The sequence below is a fragment of the Pinus tabuliformis genome, chromosome X (genome assembly GCF_031772625.1).
Source record: "Pinus tabuliformis cultivar Carrire ecotype Pingquan chromosome X, CPIR1, whole genome shotgun sequence".
Classification (NCBI taxonomy): domain Eukaryota; kingdom Viridiplantae; phylum Streptophyta; class Pinopsida; order Pinales; family Pinaceae; genus Pinus; species Pinus tabuliformis.
This window is the reverse complement of record NC_142308.1, coordinates 131,617,255-131,634,319: the sequence shown is the minus strand read 5'-3', so window position 1 is coordinate 131,634,319 and position 17,065 is coordinate 131,617,255. Positions and strand designations below refer to the sequence as shown.

General features: G+C 38.4%; 1 protein-coding gene across 1 annotated transcript in view; it reads left to right on the top strand.

The window, feature by feature from the left end:
* Positions 1-17,065, top strand: part of LOC149138797 (O-fucosyltransferase 31-like) — a 168,775-nt gene that overhangs the window by 36,233 nt on the left and 115,477 nt on the right. Inside the window, exons 2-6 of the mRNA XM_089448297.1 lie at positions 2,780-2,842; positions 2,955-3,036; positions 3,278-3,348; positions 3,538-3,626; positions 3,806-4,009. Coding sequence (XP_089304423.1) covers positions 2,780-2,842; positions 2,955-3,036; positions 3,278-3,348; positions 3,538-3,626; positions 3,806-4,009 — 509 coding nt within the window. The remainder of the gene's footprint in view (positions 1-2,779; positions 2,843-2,954; positions 3,037-3,277; positions 3,349-3,537; positions 3,627-3,805; positions 4,010-17,065) is intronic.

Sequence of the window (17,065 nt, the reverse complement as noted above, 5' to 3'; positions counted from 1 at the left end):
GGCCTTGTGGGCTTCCCATTAGGGGGCATCATGATGAGGGAAATGCAATTGTATGTATCTGAAAGAACTGTATAAGCAGTCTGCTATAAATGTATAAAAATGCTTCTGCAATTGCCCATGTACCAGCTATACATTATTTAGTGTATGAACAGAACTGTGTTTAATATGTTGAGATGGACGATTTACTCATGAGCAGCGGGTTAATTGGTCATGGTCAATGCTATTTTGCTGCTAAACTGTAACTGTCCATCAATTATATGTAGGAATGCTGGTTACAGCCTAATTGTGAAATTGTCTACGTTACATTGTGGTAACAGAGGAAGGAGTTGGTGTGAATTGGTGGTTTGAAGAAGTATCCCATAGCCTTAACAGAGGATAGAGGGCATTGGTTATGTTAGTTTATTTATATTTCCTAAATTGTAAGAGAAGAATTAAGGGCTATGCATAGTTTCATATCTTTTCTGAATTGAATTTCATCAATAATGTTTTTTTAAATTGTATGAAATTCAAATGCGACTGTGAATTCATATATTGTAACTATGGTCGTGCCACTGTTGAAAATATACCAAAGATATGCAAAAGATCAAATATTATTTAAATTCTTTTAGATGCTGTGAGAGGCCAAAAATTCTTGGGGTGAATGTATGTGACAATGTAGAGTCATGATGACGAAAATCTACCAAAAACATCATTGCATTGAGAGAAGTGAGATGCATTCTACAGCCCAATATGAGGGAGATGTTTACTGTCTATGAATCTGTATGTAATTCTTATGTGACATATGGTATACCGTATAAGCCAGACCAATATTATATTTAAAAAAATTAGAAAAATGGCAACCCATATGTAGCGTCCATGGTTAGAAAAAAGAAAAAATTATATACAAAAAAATTAAAAATATAAAAAAGAAAATAAAATTTAAGAGAAGAATACCAAGCATTAATAAATACATATTACACACCCACACACAACAGCTTAGATTCATTTCAACATGGGATTTTTTAAGTGCCGAGAGATTTGCATCTCAATCTATTTTTAATTCCTCTTGGTGCTTAATAGATGTGGAGTTAACATGGATCTATGTTGGTCACTAGAGACATCCTTTGAGGCCAAAAGCTACTGGATATAATAAATATGGAAGAACCATTCAAACTAATTACACTTCCTCTCCGTCAGATTTCTTCTAAAGAGTTTCTTACACCCAATTAGTCAAATGTTTGTTGTTTGCTTTCTTTTCAATACATCATCACGTTAAACATATTAGCTTCTATGGAGTCCCATGCCATTATTCCCTGATATTCAATGACATTCTGTTCTTGTAATATTCTGCCAAAATTTGTTAAATATTGGGTGACATATTGATAATTTGTTCAACGCCAAGTCATAATGACATACACGAATCTCAAGTCAGTAAGAGCAGTCTGTGATGAAAACAAACTATTACAGCTAACAAACTAGTTAGAAATGTGTTGAACTTAAGACTTGAAATAAGAAACCTGCTACCTGGAATAAGACTGAAATCGGAAAAACATAGCTAAACGTATACATTTGAAATTCTATATTTATTATTAAAATCAGAAATATGAAAATTTAAAACATTTGAAACAAACACCATTTTTAATTGGTTCAGACAATACAGTAAATTTTCCCGAGTAGCTGTGGGTGCCAACTCGAGCACAAGTCTCCAGGGTAATGTGGGCTCTGCACTTGGCCAGAGAATCAATCTCTCATGGAGTACTTGTAGAATAGATACTTACCCAAAACTGCTCTACACCCTGGTACTAGTGTGGTTAAATAGATTCTTCTTCTTCCAGAATTAGGCAAGATAACAGCAGGATAAGATAAAAACAGTTCTAAGACTAGTCCTAGAGGAGATAAGATAGTGGAAATTACATTTTGGAGAAGATAAGATCATAAGAATGCTACTTTAGAAAAAGATAAGAATGAAGATAATTATCCTATTTTAGATAAGGTAAGGTAAGATACTAATATGGAGAAGATAAGAATGCTAATCTAAAAAGGATAAGAATACTATCTTAAGAGAAGATAAGAAATAGTATTTAAGAGTTGTTTGTTGGAGCTACTTATGTTTATCGAAGAAATGGAAGATCATGCTCCCGCATGTATTACTGGAAGCATATTTTGACTCTAGCTGAAATTATTTCCTTTTTCCTTGGGTATTCACAACATAGAGAGAAATGTGATGTATGTCAAAGTGACTAGTGTAAATAGTAAAATTTCTTCCTTGTGCTGGTTGTGTTGCAAGCTGCCATTAAGATGATATAGACCATTTTCAGAGTGTTCTTGCTCCCAGGTCACCACAGGATTATATATATAATAGATCATCTTCAGAGTGCTCTTGCTCCCAAGTCACCACACTGGGAATACACACACACAAATAAGATGTTTAGATTTAAGATGGAAACAATATTAATGTAATAGTGCAATTGATCTTTTTGTTCAGGACTCAAAAACATAGAAAATTTGATGGAAATTGTGTAGACAAGGCCCTAGGTATATAGAGGTTCAACCAAGTCTCTCCATGCTTCATAGGGACCTTCTTATTAGATTGTTAGCTTGTTTTTAATACAAGTGGTTTAAAGCATGTACATGGTTCTATTATTCATGTTCTGAATGTCCTTTATGTGGTTTTGATATGGAGTGTTTTGAAATATTGTGGTTGGAGGTGAGTTCTTTCAAGTTGGGATTGTGTTTTGCCACCTTTGTGTAATGCAAAAGTTACTATTCATTCTGAATAAGGTTTTATATACTGTCACAGGAATGGAATGCCCCTAAAGCTAGACACCCTGCTTTGTTGGAAGCTGCTTCAAAATCTCGCCTCGTAAGTATCCCATTTTCTTAAATGTGATTCTTTTTTTAACTGACCTGCAATTGTTTTTTAATGATGTCACAACATCCTAAATACTTCTGGGTGCTTCTTGTTTGATTTTAAGATGGATAAAGAACCTTCTGATCTTTGGAGTCCGTTGCCAAATCAAGGCTGGCAACCTTGCACAGAAAGTTTGCCTTTATCCAGTAAGTGCATGCGACATAAAAGATTAGTGCTTGTACTTGAACTTGGAAATGAATGAGCTGAAAAAGGGTGTGTAGTTGTAAATAAAACTTCTGTGGATATATGTATGTTTAATCGAAGGATTATAGAGTTATATCTAATAATCTTTAGACGTTAAAGGCATTTCTGGAGGCTTTATTTCTAGTTATAAAGATATTGATATCAGAAATTAATTGAGTCTTGTTGGCAATATTTTTCAACTAGTACCTCATGGAAAGACTAGGGGATATGTCCAAGTATTCCTGGAAGGGGGACTCAACCAGCAACGAATGGGGGTTAGCCTTTGACTTTACTGCATTTCATTTTTTTCTTTTTGGTTTTGTTTTCGCCATATAATTGTTACAATGATCAGCTGATGAAATTCTTATCTAATTGATGTCTGTCATCGTCTGATGTAAATTATAATTGTGCTGAAAATAGACTAAATTATAAGATAACTTAATTGATCCTGGCCTGGATTGAAGATATGTGATGCAGTTGCTGTTGCAAAAGTTTTGAATGCAACACTGGTTGTTCCTCAATTTGATATGAACCCTGTTTGGCAAGATTCAAGGTAGCTTTTGGAGCTTGTAACTCATTTCTTACAAATGTTACAAATCATGAAAATAGATGCTTTTACAAATTTAGTTTCAGTCATTTCGAAAGTTAATATATTGGTTTTTTGTTCGAGTCATATAGTTCATTGTTAAATCAATGGCAAAAGCCAAGATGAAGTCGATGATGTTTTTGCAGCTCATTTGCAGATATATTTGATGTGGATCACTTCATACAAATTCTAAAGGATGATGTAACTATAGTGAAAGATGTACCAAGGGAATTTTACTGGAGCACTCGGCAATACTATGCAACAGGGATTCGACCTACAAGAGTGAAGACAGCGCCTGTTCACGCTCCAGTAGCTTGGTATTTGGAAAATGTACTGCCTGTATTGGAGAGGTAATTACGAACTATGGAACTTGATCTTTCCCAATCACAATGTGGGTTTCGTTAAGTGATGTAACAGGCTATTTTTTCTGCAATCATTAATGATTGCAGACCACTCAATTGTATTCATGCAGTCAGGCAGTGCTAGTCATAGGATATTAGTGATTGTAACGGCCCATCTAAACTAATCCACTATATAAAGTTTCAAACTTTATAATAAAAACAAATGTGATGAATTTTAAATAATAAATTTATTTAAAGTTTTATAAATATAATTTTTTAAACTTTATAGAATATAATTCTAAACTTTATAAAATATATATAAATATTAAACTTTACAATATATATATATTAATTTTATAAAATATAATTATAAACTTTATAAAATATATATATATATTAAACCTTACAATATATAAATTAACTTTATAAAATATAATTATAAATTAAACGTTGTAAAGTATAAGTGAACTTTATAAAACTAAAGTATATAACAATAAAGACCCTCATGTACGGGGGACGTTTAATTCCAGCAAGATAAACTTCAGAACGCTATGACAGCAGGGAGAGAGACACAAAGCGTAGAAGGTGTGTCGGGACAGGGGAAGGCGGTGGTTGCATGCTGGAGGGCGGCCACCGCCAAGCTCGTGGTTAAAACCGAACTTACGAACCGAGAACTGGGGGGGGGAATTCAGCAGAGAAACCAGAGGAGGAATTGAGCAGTGAGAGAGATTTGCTACTGGAAGAGCTTTAGTCCGTCTGAGGTTCTGGGCACGGGGGACAGTGGGCTTCTGTGAGAAGTTTGCTGGATTGAGTAGCCAGCTTCTACTCAATCAGGCTGGGCGGAATTGGTCTCCCTGGGTAATTGGAGCTCAACATCAACAGTATCGTCAACTGCACGGGATCAGCTAGCAGTGCAAAAATTAAGTTTTTAAGCTCCCTGTTTTCCAGTTTATGATTATTTACATGTTTCCTGTTTTCCAATTTATGGGTATTACATATGGTATCAGAGCCCGTCGTTCAAACCCTGCGACCTCACAGGCCCTACGCTCGTGTAAATTTTGTGGTTAAATTCTGCTGGGTAAAATTGTCCATTGTGAAGCTTGATTTTGTGAAATTTCTAACCTATTTGGTACTGGTATTGCTTCCGTAATGCAATTTCAAACCCCTGCCCTTGTGACCAGGGAAATTTTATTAAATAAATTATTGCTTTACTCCTGCATTCGCTTCCTACGCCCGTGACAATTCAATTGTTTATCGGAATTCAATTCTATTCGTCGGGGTTTTCTTTTCTTTCTTTCAATGATTCTTCTCTGACATTTATCTGGTTTATGAGGTTTTGAAACAAGCTGCGGCAAACAATTCTTCGAAGTAGGTATCTCAATATTCTCCTCATTTGGCATACGCATCGGCCCAATTAATGAATCTGAAAGAAAATTTGTGGCAGTGCTTTGTTATAAAAGTTCTGTGGATACAATATTCCTAGTTTAATCGCGTGATATTTCTGGAGAGCAATTATTCATTCCGGCAGTCCAGGCAATAAGATCGACGAATTTCCCTTAGGAACCGCGAGATTGTTCTGCCGTAATATATGCAATCCTTCATCCATGCGTGTTCGGCGGACTGGGGTAAATGAAATTCATCGGGATTACATTAATTGGCACATAAATTTGAAATTTTGATAGGCTTATTTAGGGGGGCAAATACGTTCACCGTTGGTTCCCCCAAATCGAGCATTTGCGTTGTGGAGTCGGCTGGCATCTGGATATATTCACGATGCAATAACTGAAAATTGAACCTTCAAAAGTTTAAACACGCCAGATATTGGGCAAATTTAAGGTAGAACAGTTCAGATTATGCAGTGAAAGCGAAAACTGCAGGAATTTGTTTGTTCGCAAGATAAGTTCAACGCACTAAGATTCAATTATCGAGCAGTTGACCAAGGAGTAAGCTTTCGAGGCTGAGAGGTTAATAGACAATTGGTCGTTCAGTGCTGGGTATCGACAATTCTTATCTTATTGCATCAAGACTATGTTTCACTGTTAAAATTTAAATTCCTTGTTATTCAGCAAATTCTTAATTAAGGCACAACCATCGATTGAAAATTTTCCCAGATGCATGAACCAATTTGGCTTTGCAAGTTCTCGGGAGGAAATCTGAAACTGCATGAGGTTGTAAACGCTTGACGGGCTAAGGCTCCAGAGATTGCTGGAAGTTGAATTTCAAAACGGGAGGCAAGGCCCGCAGGCATTTGGGCTGCCTGCGCGGCCTCAAGATATATATCCGCGAGGCAGTTCGCAGAAGGTTAAACACCATGTTCTATGGGGCGATGGTTTGGGATCCATGGCTGATAGTTTCTCAGATTGTTTGCCTTCAGTGCCTCTATTATCTCAGTCTGGGTCTATTCATGTGGATTCTTGTGGGATCTCACGTTCCGAGATTAACGCTTCTCTATTTCTTTGATTACTCCATGCTGTCAGTCTCAACAGGCACTGGATGGTGTGTATTGGCTGCTTTTTTTTTTAGTGCTCTTGCAGGCGAATGATGAAATCTCTGCAGTAATCATCGGCGTCCTTTTTATGTCATGGGTTTGTCTCTTTGTCAATCTGTAGACAGTTTTGATGCCCTAGACGGTGACAAACCTATAGCTCGAGAATTGGGGAAGGGTATAGAAAAGTAAATAAATGTGTAAAATTGTGGAAAACCCTACATTTTAAGCGTGGATCAAGCTTTAGTTGTTCATTTACTGTGACAATTCCCGGGAGCAGGCCAAATCAATGCTTTCGACCTGAAGAAAGCTCTAGCTGCTGGCAATCTCCGCTTCTCAGGTTCGATTGCCCAACCGATGATAAGATAGAACTGGAACCATGAGCTTTACAAAATTTGTGGCTCTTAACAAAGTTCCGCTCAGATGTACGTATCATTTTCAGCTTTCGTTGCTCTTTAAGAACTTCAGCAGTGAATGTTAAACCGCTTACAAGTTTTTGAAAATAAAATTTATTGCAAAGGAAATGGATCATTTATGCCAGTCCCAATCAATGCCTATTTATTAACCTAGAGAAGAGAACATACAAAGATCTAGGGACAGAGAGCAGATAAGCAATGCTTCTGTATGCCAAGTCCAGACTCATATTTGCAATTTGTGTTTTCTTCTTCTTTCTTAATATTGAAAGTAAACAATTATTATTACATAATGTAATAATGATACTTTAGATTTTAATGTAAATACTGATTTTATTTTGCATAGGCCTTTTAAGGATGTTAAATCCGTGGGGAACCATGGCATAGACCAGAAGTTAGAACATAATAGAACAGTACAGTGAACCGCATAATACTAAATGGTCCAATGGGTTTTGAAAGCCATGGCACATCTCAATGATCTTACTAATAAGGATCGTTGGAGGCTACAGAGGGGTTACACTCAAGCATCTGTCAAATACTTATAACAGAAGATGAACCTGAATGAATTTATTAGTAACTTAAGTTTTTCTACAATTGATTCTCTCACTATTTTCTATGTATAAAGGACAATATATTTAGAATGAAAAGCGGCTAGTTTGCTTCCTATCAAATTGTGTCAAGGAGCCTAAAGCCTGGTAATTTTCTCAATCACCCAGAGCTTGCTCCATTTCATTCCTTATTTCTTGAATTTTTACTCCTTATTTCTCCACTGGCCAACCCCAAGAATGTGACTGAGTTGAGAGAACTTTATAAAATATTAGTTCATACTCTGAAACTGCGGATTACCTGGTTGATCCTGCCAGTAGTTCTATTCATGTTTCATTCAATTAAATTTGACGGTACTAAGACTGGATAAAATTGGATTTAGCAAGAAGAAATAAACTGATACAATTATATATATGCTCTAATCCCTTAAGGGTACAAACACTAATGGAATAACCCTTTGGTGCGTGACACTTGAATAAATTGGGTTACATTTTCTTGATGACAAATATAATTCATCTTATAGTATGTCAATAGCATGGTCATAAAATATTCGTAGTTACAACTTGCATGCATCTAGATGGTACTATGAAATGGGTCTTAGGTTGAATGACATTTAGCTCAGTATATATATATCAACCTATTCAAATGGGATGATAAGTATGACTTGTGTTATGGGCTAAAAATGATCAGTGATGAAGGTACGATCTCAAGGTTCTGTTATCTGTTTGACGGACAGATTTTTACACACATATAAATCTGCTCTTGAGTCTTAAAGTATGCTGTCAGAAGGTTCAACTTGCAGTTTTATAGCTTCAAACTCTAGTCTAGGATTTAGGTATGAAAACAGTGTATCTAGACTTCTAGTTCTTAGGGCAGATCTGGAATAGGGTGAGCTTCTGTGATTTCCAGATTTGTAAAGAAGAAATAAAATGAGTCTCCTGGGACTGTTAAGTACATCAGTGTTGAATGTGAATAAAAGGATTTCGTTACTTTAGAATTATAAATGTGTATGAATCCTCTATAAATCCTATTACAGTCAAAAAGCGTTTTGCATCAACCATTAAAGTATCGAAATCATAAACCAAGACATGTCTATGGTAAATTTTACGGCTAAAGGTTAATCTAAAATGGAAACAAAACAACCCTTCTTTTATGGATTTAACCCATATCCAAGTAATATATTCGGGATATAGATATATATGACCCCCTTAAATGTAATAGTCAGATTGAGGTATGACAGGTATGTTACCGATGTGCATTGTAAACGAGACATCTAACATTTTCATTTTGTAGATGTTATTAGGTAAATAAACCTTAGATGTCTTACCTTTGGAGCTAATAACCATACTTCTGCATTATTCATATTAGGATAGAATACCCTGCATTAGGACAAGGAGGTCGCGAGACCACCCTCCTTGACCTCGGTACCAGTAAGATCCGCCTAGCGGGTATAAATAGCAAAACTATACCCGTTTAGGAATGTGATGTTGCAAAAGAAAATTTGTGTGTTAAAATTCGGTTATCCACCTCAAAATTTGACGGAATTTTATTATGTGTGTTCAGGAACCATTACAATGGTAAGGACGTATGAGCGACGACGACGTGACCAGGCAGCATCATCACCATTAATGCCGCCACCGTCGCCATCATCATCCCCATCACCTTCATCACCACCAAGACCACCGTCAACATCAAACGCTCCAACGCCAGAGTTGACTGTGATAATGAACTCTTTGGAAGCCTTATTGGAGACAGTAAAGGAATCAACTAAGGCTAAAAACAAAGAGGAATTTCAGCATGTAGCCACCAGTTCAGCGGAACCAAATAATTTGGAGCCCAGAAGATCGAGAGAAGACATCTCTAGAGAGCTTCAGAAAATTAGACTCCTAGAATTTTCGGGAGGTCGAGCTGGTGAACGCGCTGAGGCATGGTTGGAGGGGATGAACTGGTGCTTTAGGTTAAGAGAATATTCGCCTTCAGCAAAAACAAAAATTGCCGTGTTTCAACTAAAGGAAAGTGCCTTGATTTGGTGGGGAAATCTGGAAAAGCAGCTGCACCTTACATCGGATAATGTTCCTTGGGATCTGTTTGAGGAAAGGTTCCGCGCGAAGTATTTACCTCCATACTTTCAACAACAGCAAGCCAGAGCCTTTCATACACTAATTCAGGGAAGTAAAACGGTGGAAGAGTACGAAATCAGGTTTATGGAGCTGGTAAAATACATTCACTACTTAGATTCTGATGAACGTCAAGCTGAACGCTTCATATTTGGGTTAAATCCTCGCATTAGAGCCTTGGTAAGCATGTGGAAACCGTCATCAGTAGCCGAGGCGGTTGAGTGTGGTCGTTATGCAGAAGAGCACCTTGGAATCAGAAAAGAGATAGGGCTAGCAGAACCTTTACAATCAGGATTTCCTGGAAAGACTCCTCGAAACTTTATCAACGGAGGTAGCTCAAGGCCACCTTACGATAACAGGTCTACCTCTAGAAATATTGTAACAAGAGCTCCCATGGCAGTAAACACTATAGCCTCGGAATCATCGAACGCTAGGTCATGGTCATCTCAAGGGACTGCCAGCAGAGGTAGAAATTCGAGAGAAATCAGCATGAGAGGACGAAGCTCGTTCTCTAGAAATTCACGTCCTGAGTCAAGAGGATCAATGCCGCTAAATTGTTGGGGATGTGGGGGACCGCATTTTCAACGGGATTGCCCTGAAGCTTCGTCGAATATGTCGCATAGGACTGGAGAGGGACCAATATCAAACAATCAAGATAATCATAGAATTCATGCAGTAATCAGCAACGACCAAGCAGCGCATCAACCTACTATAGCGGGATCTTCAGGTATGGATCAAGGGAATCGTAACGGTCGAACCGTTACGTATACTGGAACGTAGAGTTCGACAGCTGAGGAACCGCCTGGTGGACCAAGTTAAGGTCCAATGGGACAAGTATAGCCCTGGATCAGCGACTTGGGAAGATACAGAGGACATATGCCAGAGATACCCTAATTTATGTCCATTTTGAAGAACCTTACACTATGTTTAGTATATATTTACTTCACTACAATCAGAGACTCAAAAACATTTTGAATGATTATGGATAAACATGAAATTTTGTGGCATAATATATGTTTAATTCCTGCTGGTACATGGATACCAAAATAATATATGTTTAATTCCTGCTGGTACATGGATACCAAAACAATATATGTGGTTTATTTTACTAAATCATAATTGTTGAAGTAAAGTTAAGACAGTTGAATAAGTTTTCTTCTGATAGAAATTAAGATATTATAGATCTGATTTGTTTATTTATGTCAATATGATCAATGGGATAGAAATCAGGAAGTGAATACATTCTAGATAAACGTCCAAAGACATGCGTGGAATATAGCAAAATATGTGGTACTATAGTATCATAGATTAACTCATAAAGGGATAATAAGTGAGCTACTTGAATATGCTGATGCACGTTTTACGAATGCATGGATAAGCATCTGATTGCAGGTAATAGACAGTTACCGGGATGACCACGTGATGACAGAACCTCAGAAAAATTAAAGCTTCAAGTGATTCTATGATAGGGTGTTAACCCTGAGTTCTATTGGGAGGGGTGGAGGTGTTAACCCACCGTTTATCCTCCGAACCCTGGAGTCATGGGAGGACTGTGCAAGTCACGCTCCCCTAGACGTGTGATGATGATTGCCGGATGCCTACTAGGGATTAGGTCGGTATAATCGACGCTGTCACCTTAGAGTTTATGAATGGTCGGGTCAGTAAAACTGGCGCCATGGCATACTCCAGTAGAGGACGGATAGGATGGGAGCAGAAGAGATTAGGAAGGATAGGATGATTTGAGGATAGCTTGGGGACTTGGATAGAAAAAGTCATATCCATTAAAACCTTAAACCTAAAACTCTAACTTCGGGACGAAGTTTACAGAAGAGGGAGTGTATGTAACAGCCCATCTAAACTAATCCACTATATAAAGTTTCAAACTTTATAATAAAAACAAATGTGATGAATTTTAAATAATAAATTTATTTAAAGTTTTATAAATATAATTTTTTAAACTTTATAAAATATAATTCTAAACTTTATAAAATATATATAAATATTAAACTTTACAATATATATATATTAATTTTATAAAATATAATTATAAACTTTATAAAATATATATATATTAAACCTTACAATATATAAATTAACTTTATAAAATATAATTATAAATTAAACGTTGTAAAGTATAAGTGAACTTTATAAAAATAAAGTATATAACAATAAAGACCCTCATGTACGGGGGACGTTTAATTCCAGCAAGATAAACTTCAGAACGCTATGACAGCAGGGAGAGAGACACAAAGCATAGAAGGCATGTCGGGACAGGGGAAGGCGGTGGTTGCATGCTGGAGGGCGGCCACCGCCAGGCCCGTGGTTAAAACCGAACTTATGAACCGAGAACCGGGGGGGGGAAATTCAGCAGAGAAACCAGAGGAGGAATTGAGCAGTGAGAGAGATTTGCTACTGGAAGAGCTTTAGTCCGTCTGAGGTTGTGGGCACGGGGGACAGTGGGCTTCTGTGAGAAGTTTGCTGGATTGAGTAGCCAACTTCTACTCAATCAGGCTGGGCGGAATTGGTCTCCCTGGGTAATTGGAGCTCAACATCAACAGTATCGTCAACTGCACGGGATCAGCTAGCAGTTCAGGTAAGTGCAAAAATTAAGTTTTTAAGCTTCCTGTTTTCCAGTTTATGAGTATTTACATGTTTCCTGTTTTCCAATTTATGGGTATTACAGTGATCCTGTGAATCAGAGGTATTCCCAGTCAGAATTTGCAAAAAATGTTAGAATTTGTTTGAAAGAAAGAAAGAAATAGATTATATTAATATCTGCAAATGGCTGAATTAGGTCAACGGGAATTGAAACTTGAAAGTGCATCAGGCAACAATGACAGTGCAGAAGTGCCTGAGGCATCTGCAAAATATTCTAGAATCTATATTAGTAAAAGAACAAGAAGTAAATAACAATATAGAGGGGTTAACCCTAGATGTTGAAGTAGATAAGATATATTAATTTCATTAATGTTCGAGTGATGACCACAAAAGTAGGTTAAAGGGACTATTGAGTACGCTGATGTTATTACAAAGCAGGAGTACCAAAAGGTCTCCTATAAAAGGCAAGATGTAGAAAGTAAAGGTAGAATGGAGAGTGAGATCTAAGTTGAGGCATGAACAACCTTGGATGCCAAGCCCAAAAACTTGCTCTACAGTCGAGATGTATAAGGGGAGAAGATTCAGGAACAACAAGAACCAAAAGTAATGGGTTAGGTCATGGAGTAGACCCATCTCTTCTAACATTCGAGGTTGAATGAAGGAAGCTCAATGTAGTATGATGTCTAGAGGGAGAACTAGTGGGATGCTTGGAAGAGGTAGCACCCCACCCCACCACCCTCATCTACTACGCTGCTGTTTGGAAGAGGTAGTTCATGACCGAGGCCTTGGGGATCTCGTCTATCTCATGGGGAGGGATTTGATCTGGTCATATTGCTAAAATCTCATGGGACAAGAGAAGGCCCAATAGGTCGGCACTGATCTATAGTCTAGAGATTTTCTGATATTGATATTTCTCTTAGTACCCCTTCTTGAGTGTAGCACTGTGAAGAAGGAAGTAATACATTGGGTAGAATTTGGTCTAGTAGGAGGTTGAAGAATATGGGCTTGGAGCTTGAGGGCCTCTTTAATGTATAAGGCCAAGCACCTTTGGTCAGGTTGTCTTAAAACACCAGTGAGGGTCTAAGTCCCCTTGATTAGGCAATGGGGCAATGGAAGATGAAGTGTTCCTTTGTCTTGACCTCCAAAAGTTGGCATAGTTGGAAAATCTCTTCTAATTGATCGATCTGGTGGTCTGTCTCTACTTGAAGTCTATGAGAATCCACTCTGGACTGTCTTAGGGGAATGTGAAGAGCATGCACCCAATGGTGGACTGTATACTATGGTTGAACATTGAGCTTGTATCTAAACTCCAAGAAATGATTGATGTAGAAGGCAATATTTGGGCATAATCCACCTCGAGGGTTAACCCAAATGATATAAGTAAATTGCCTATAATTGTCATGCTTGATGATCCTATTCAACTCTTGTCTTGTAGGAGGTGGCTAGGTTCATCCGAGGAATATCTAAAGGAAGGGAGATGCTCCATTGGAATGCCCATTGACTCTAAAAGATCTAAAACCCTTGCTAACCAACCTCAAGCTAAACCCAAAGGGATAGAGAGGGCAATGGTCTATGAGGAACAATAGGCCAAGTATGAGTATTGGCCTACCCCTTCACTAAGTCAATGAAGGTTTGGATGCGATGCAAAAAGAGACTAGCCTGAACATCATCTCAAGTTGGAAGGGTCGGGCCATAAATTTTGCTAGGATGATGTATTGAGGGATTGTTTGCTTGCATCTAATGATGTGTTGGAGGAGAAGGGTCTGAACTCTCTTGGCTGAGGCTCAATCAGTCTCAAGTAAAGAAGGCCCCTAAAGGCTAAATCTTTGAGCCATAGTGTACGGTGGCTTGGATAAGAGAGTCCGTGAGGGACATCTTGGATGAGATGCCCTGAAAATGGTGTTGAGAGCACGATCTCTTGAGAATGTCTAAGAGTTTGTAGACCTTCTTGATCCTAGGTTGGGGGGTTGGTCGCAAATTGAAGCAGGGTCATGTTAATTGTACACCCAAGTATGTGTAGGTGCTGGTGATCTTGATCTCCTCCCCTTTGAAGAAGAAATGAAGGTTTGAGGCTTCTTCAAGCTATTGAAGATCATAATCTTGGTTTTACCCATATTGGCCGTCAATTGCTAAAGGTCGCAGGAAAGAGCTAACTTGCTAAGGTATCCAACTGTCTCTACAACCGCTTTGGAGATGAGGCCAGGAGGTCCACATCATTAACAAGGAGCAGGATGGATATCAAAACGCAGTGGCAGAAAGAAAAGAGGAACAAGCACCTTAGTATCAAAGAGGCTGGTCGGATCATGAGAACAGGTGAAGGAAGGAATTAGATCCTTATCAACATTTAATTTAGAGAAGGACTTGATGTCCCATCAATCATTATGAAAGCATCAGTGTTGAGCTTGATGATGTTGTCTCTAGAATGGCAAGGGCTAAGGGGGCTTGGTTGGACTATGTTGTCCTCATGTCTCAATTCAATAGGCCTTGAATGGAATTACACATGGGCTATGTTTTCTCAAAATCTAGTAGGTCTTGTAGGGGGGGGGGACCCTACAAGGAAAGCACTAGACTAAGTGACAATAATGAGGTGTGGCCCATTGTCACTACAACCACTACCCCCTGCTCTTTATGGACTTTCACCAATGTGAGTTTTTTAGTTATATAAGTCACCTATGAGAGGTGTTCTAGGCTTAAAGGTTCAAGGTGACACAAAAGGATGGCTCTACTTATGTACAAGGTTCAACCAATGAGAATAAGGCAATTGGCATCCTCTAGAAAGGCCTAATTAGGGCATGCTAGACCTAGCTCTTGAGAAATAACGAGAAAAATTGAATGTCCTAAGGTCAAAGTACGAAGAAAAGGTTTCCAAACAATGAATACTAGCAAGCCAATGGCATATGAAACCTTCAACAAGTCCTCAATTTGAAGCTTAGCAAACTAGGGTTTCCCTAGGGCAAACTAGCTAGGGCAAGATAAATCAAGGCCTAAAATGGATAGATTAGCCACCAAGAAGGTTGATTTTGAGGCAACCAAGTCTCCTTCCTAGGATCTTGATGTTCTTCAAGTTGCCTTCTTCAAGTGGACTTGCTTGATGATGAGATTTGCTTGATGACTTGTAGCTTGATGCAGGTCCTGCTTCAATCTGCTCTTCTTTGTAGGTGCCTTTATGTAAGGCTCTTCTTCTAGCTTTGTAGACCTCCTTGATGATGATCGATTGTAGACCCTTCTTGTCCTTGAAGTGATTCAGACTTCTAGGCTTGATGCTTCGAATTTGTAGATGCTTCTCCTTGATGAGTGTTCTTGAGTTGCCCTTTCGTTGATGTGTCACCTTAGCTCTGACACCATGTTGAATAATCTAGGGAAAATTAGGTGTAGTGTGATTCTTCGTTACTTGATAACAATTTGTGGAGTCTTTTTACTTTTCTTCTTAGCTTAATCTTCTTCTTCTTCTTATTAATGCATGTGTGTGTACTTCATCAAACTGCTACCAAAACATAAGAACAAGAACACAAGATGTTGGCTCTCTGCCAGGGCCAAAACCTCTCTTCTCTTGAGAGGAAAACCCTTGAGTGAATTTCTCTTATTGAAGCTTCTATTGATCAATGCCAAACCCTAGACCCTTGACTAGAATATCCTCCAAGCACAAGTCAAGTCCTCTCCTCCTTTTTGCACTTTGTTCCTCGGCACATAGGCTTCCTCCTTCCGGCACTTCGTTCCCCGGCACTTCGTCCTCCTCCTTTGATTCTTGTCTAGAGATAGACCTTCCTTGAGTGAGCCTTCTAGATGAGGTGTTCCTCTTCTATCCCTTGCTCAAGTAGACTTCTTCTTTGACCAACCGAGATCCTTCTTGAGATATGAGTGTATGACTGTACTGTTGTTTTGCTGCCCTAGTTTCTCGCACGTGTGGGAGGATTACTAGGTGTTATATGCCCTTCTCTCCTTCGCTTGAGTGTCTTTCTTCTATGCTGGAGTAGGAGGCCTTGTAGGCCTAGATTTAGCCCCAAACGAAGATAGATGAGTGTCTATGGATTGCTGCTGTCCTAGCCACAGGGACATCCCTCTGTTTTCCTCGCACGTGTGACTGCAGCAGCCCTAGAACAAACCTCTTGACTTCGGTGGTATACCCTTCCTCTTCGTTGCCCTTGGAGACCCTTTTCCTTCCTTCTTTCTTGCCTTTCACCTTCGCAGATTTCAGAGCTCATTGAGTGCGTTATAGAGGAGTGGACAACCTCTATATATAGAGGACTACCCCTCCATTTAGGCTGACTAGAAGGCCGACTTGTCAACTGTTTGCAGGCTGACTTGTAGAGTAGACTTCAGATGGTTTCTTTGGTGGTATTGCATGCTTGAAGGAGCTTCTTGATGGTGCCTTAGCATAGGAGGAGACTTGACTTTGCTTGGAGGTATTCTCTTGACTTTAATACATATTTATACAAGGTGTAACATGCCCTTAAGGTCTTCAAACTTTTCTTCTGACTATTTGACTCAACTATAGCACTTTCAATAGTGCTAGACCTATTTCAATGAGCAAGAAACTCATTGACATATATTATAAAAATAATATTTCTTTTCTTGAATAAATACAAATATCAAAAGTACATTTATGAAGACCGAACCTAGTTACATTTCCTTCAACATGCCTCACTTGAGATCTCAACAACTGAGGTTAAAACATAATCATTAAAGTAATGTACTTTATTTTTCCTAGATTTCTTTAGCTAAATTAGCCAACATAATAATTATGTGCTTTTCCTACATTTAAACTTAGGTTAAGTTACATTAGCAACTTGCTCACACTTGAGCGTCTCAAGGATATCTTGGGCGACTTCTACACGCCTAGACATTTAGGCCTGTGCGGAAATACTTGCTTGAGCTACAACAAGAAGGATGAGGGGAAATGCATGGG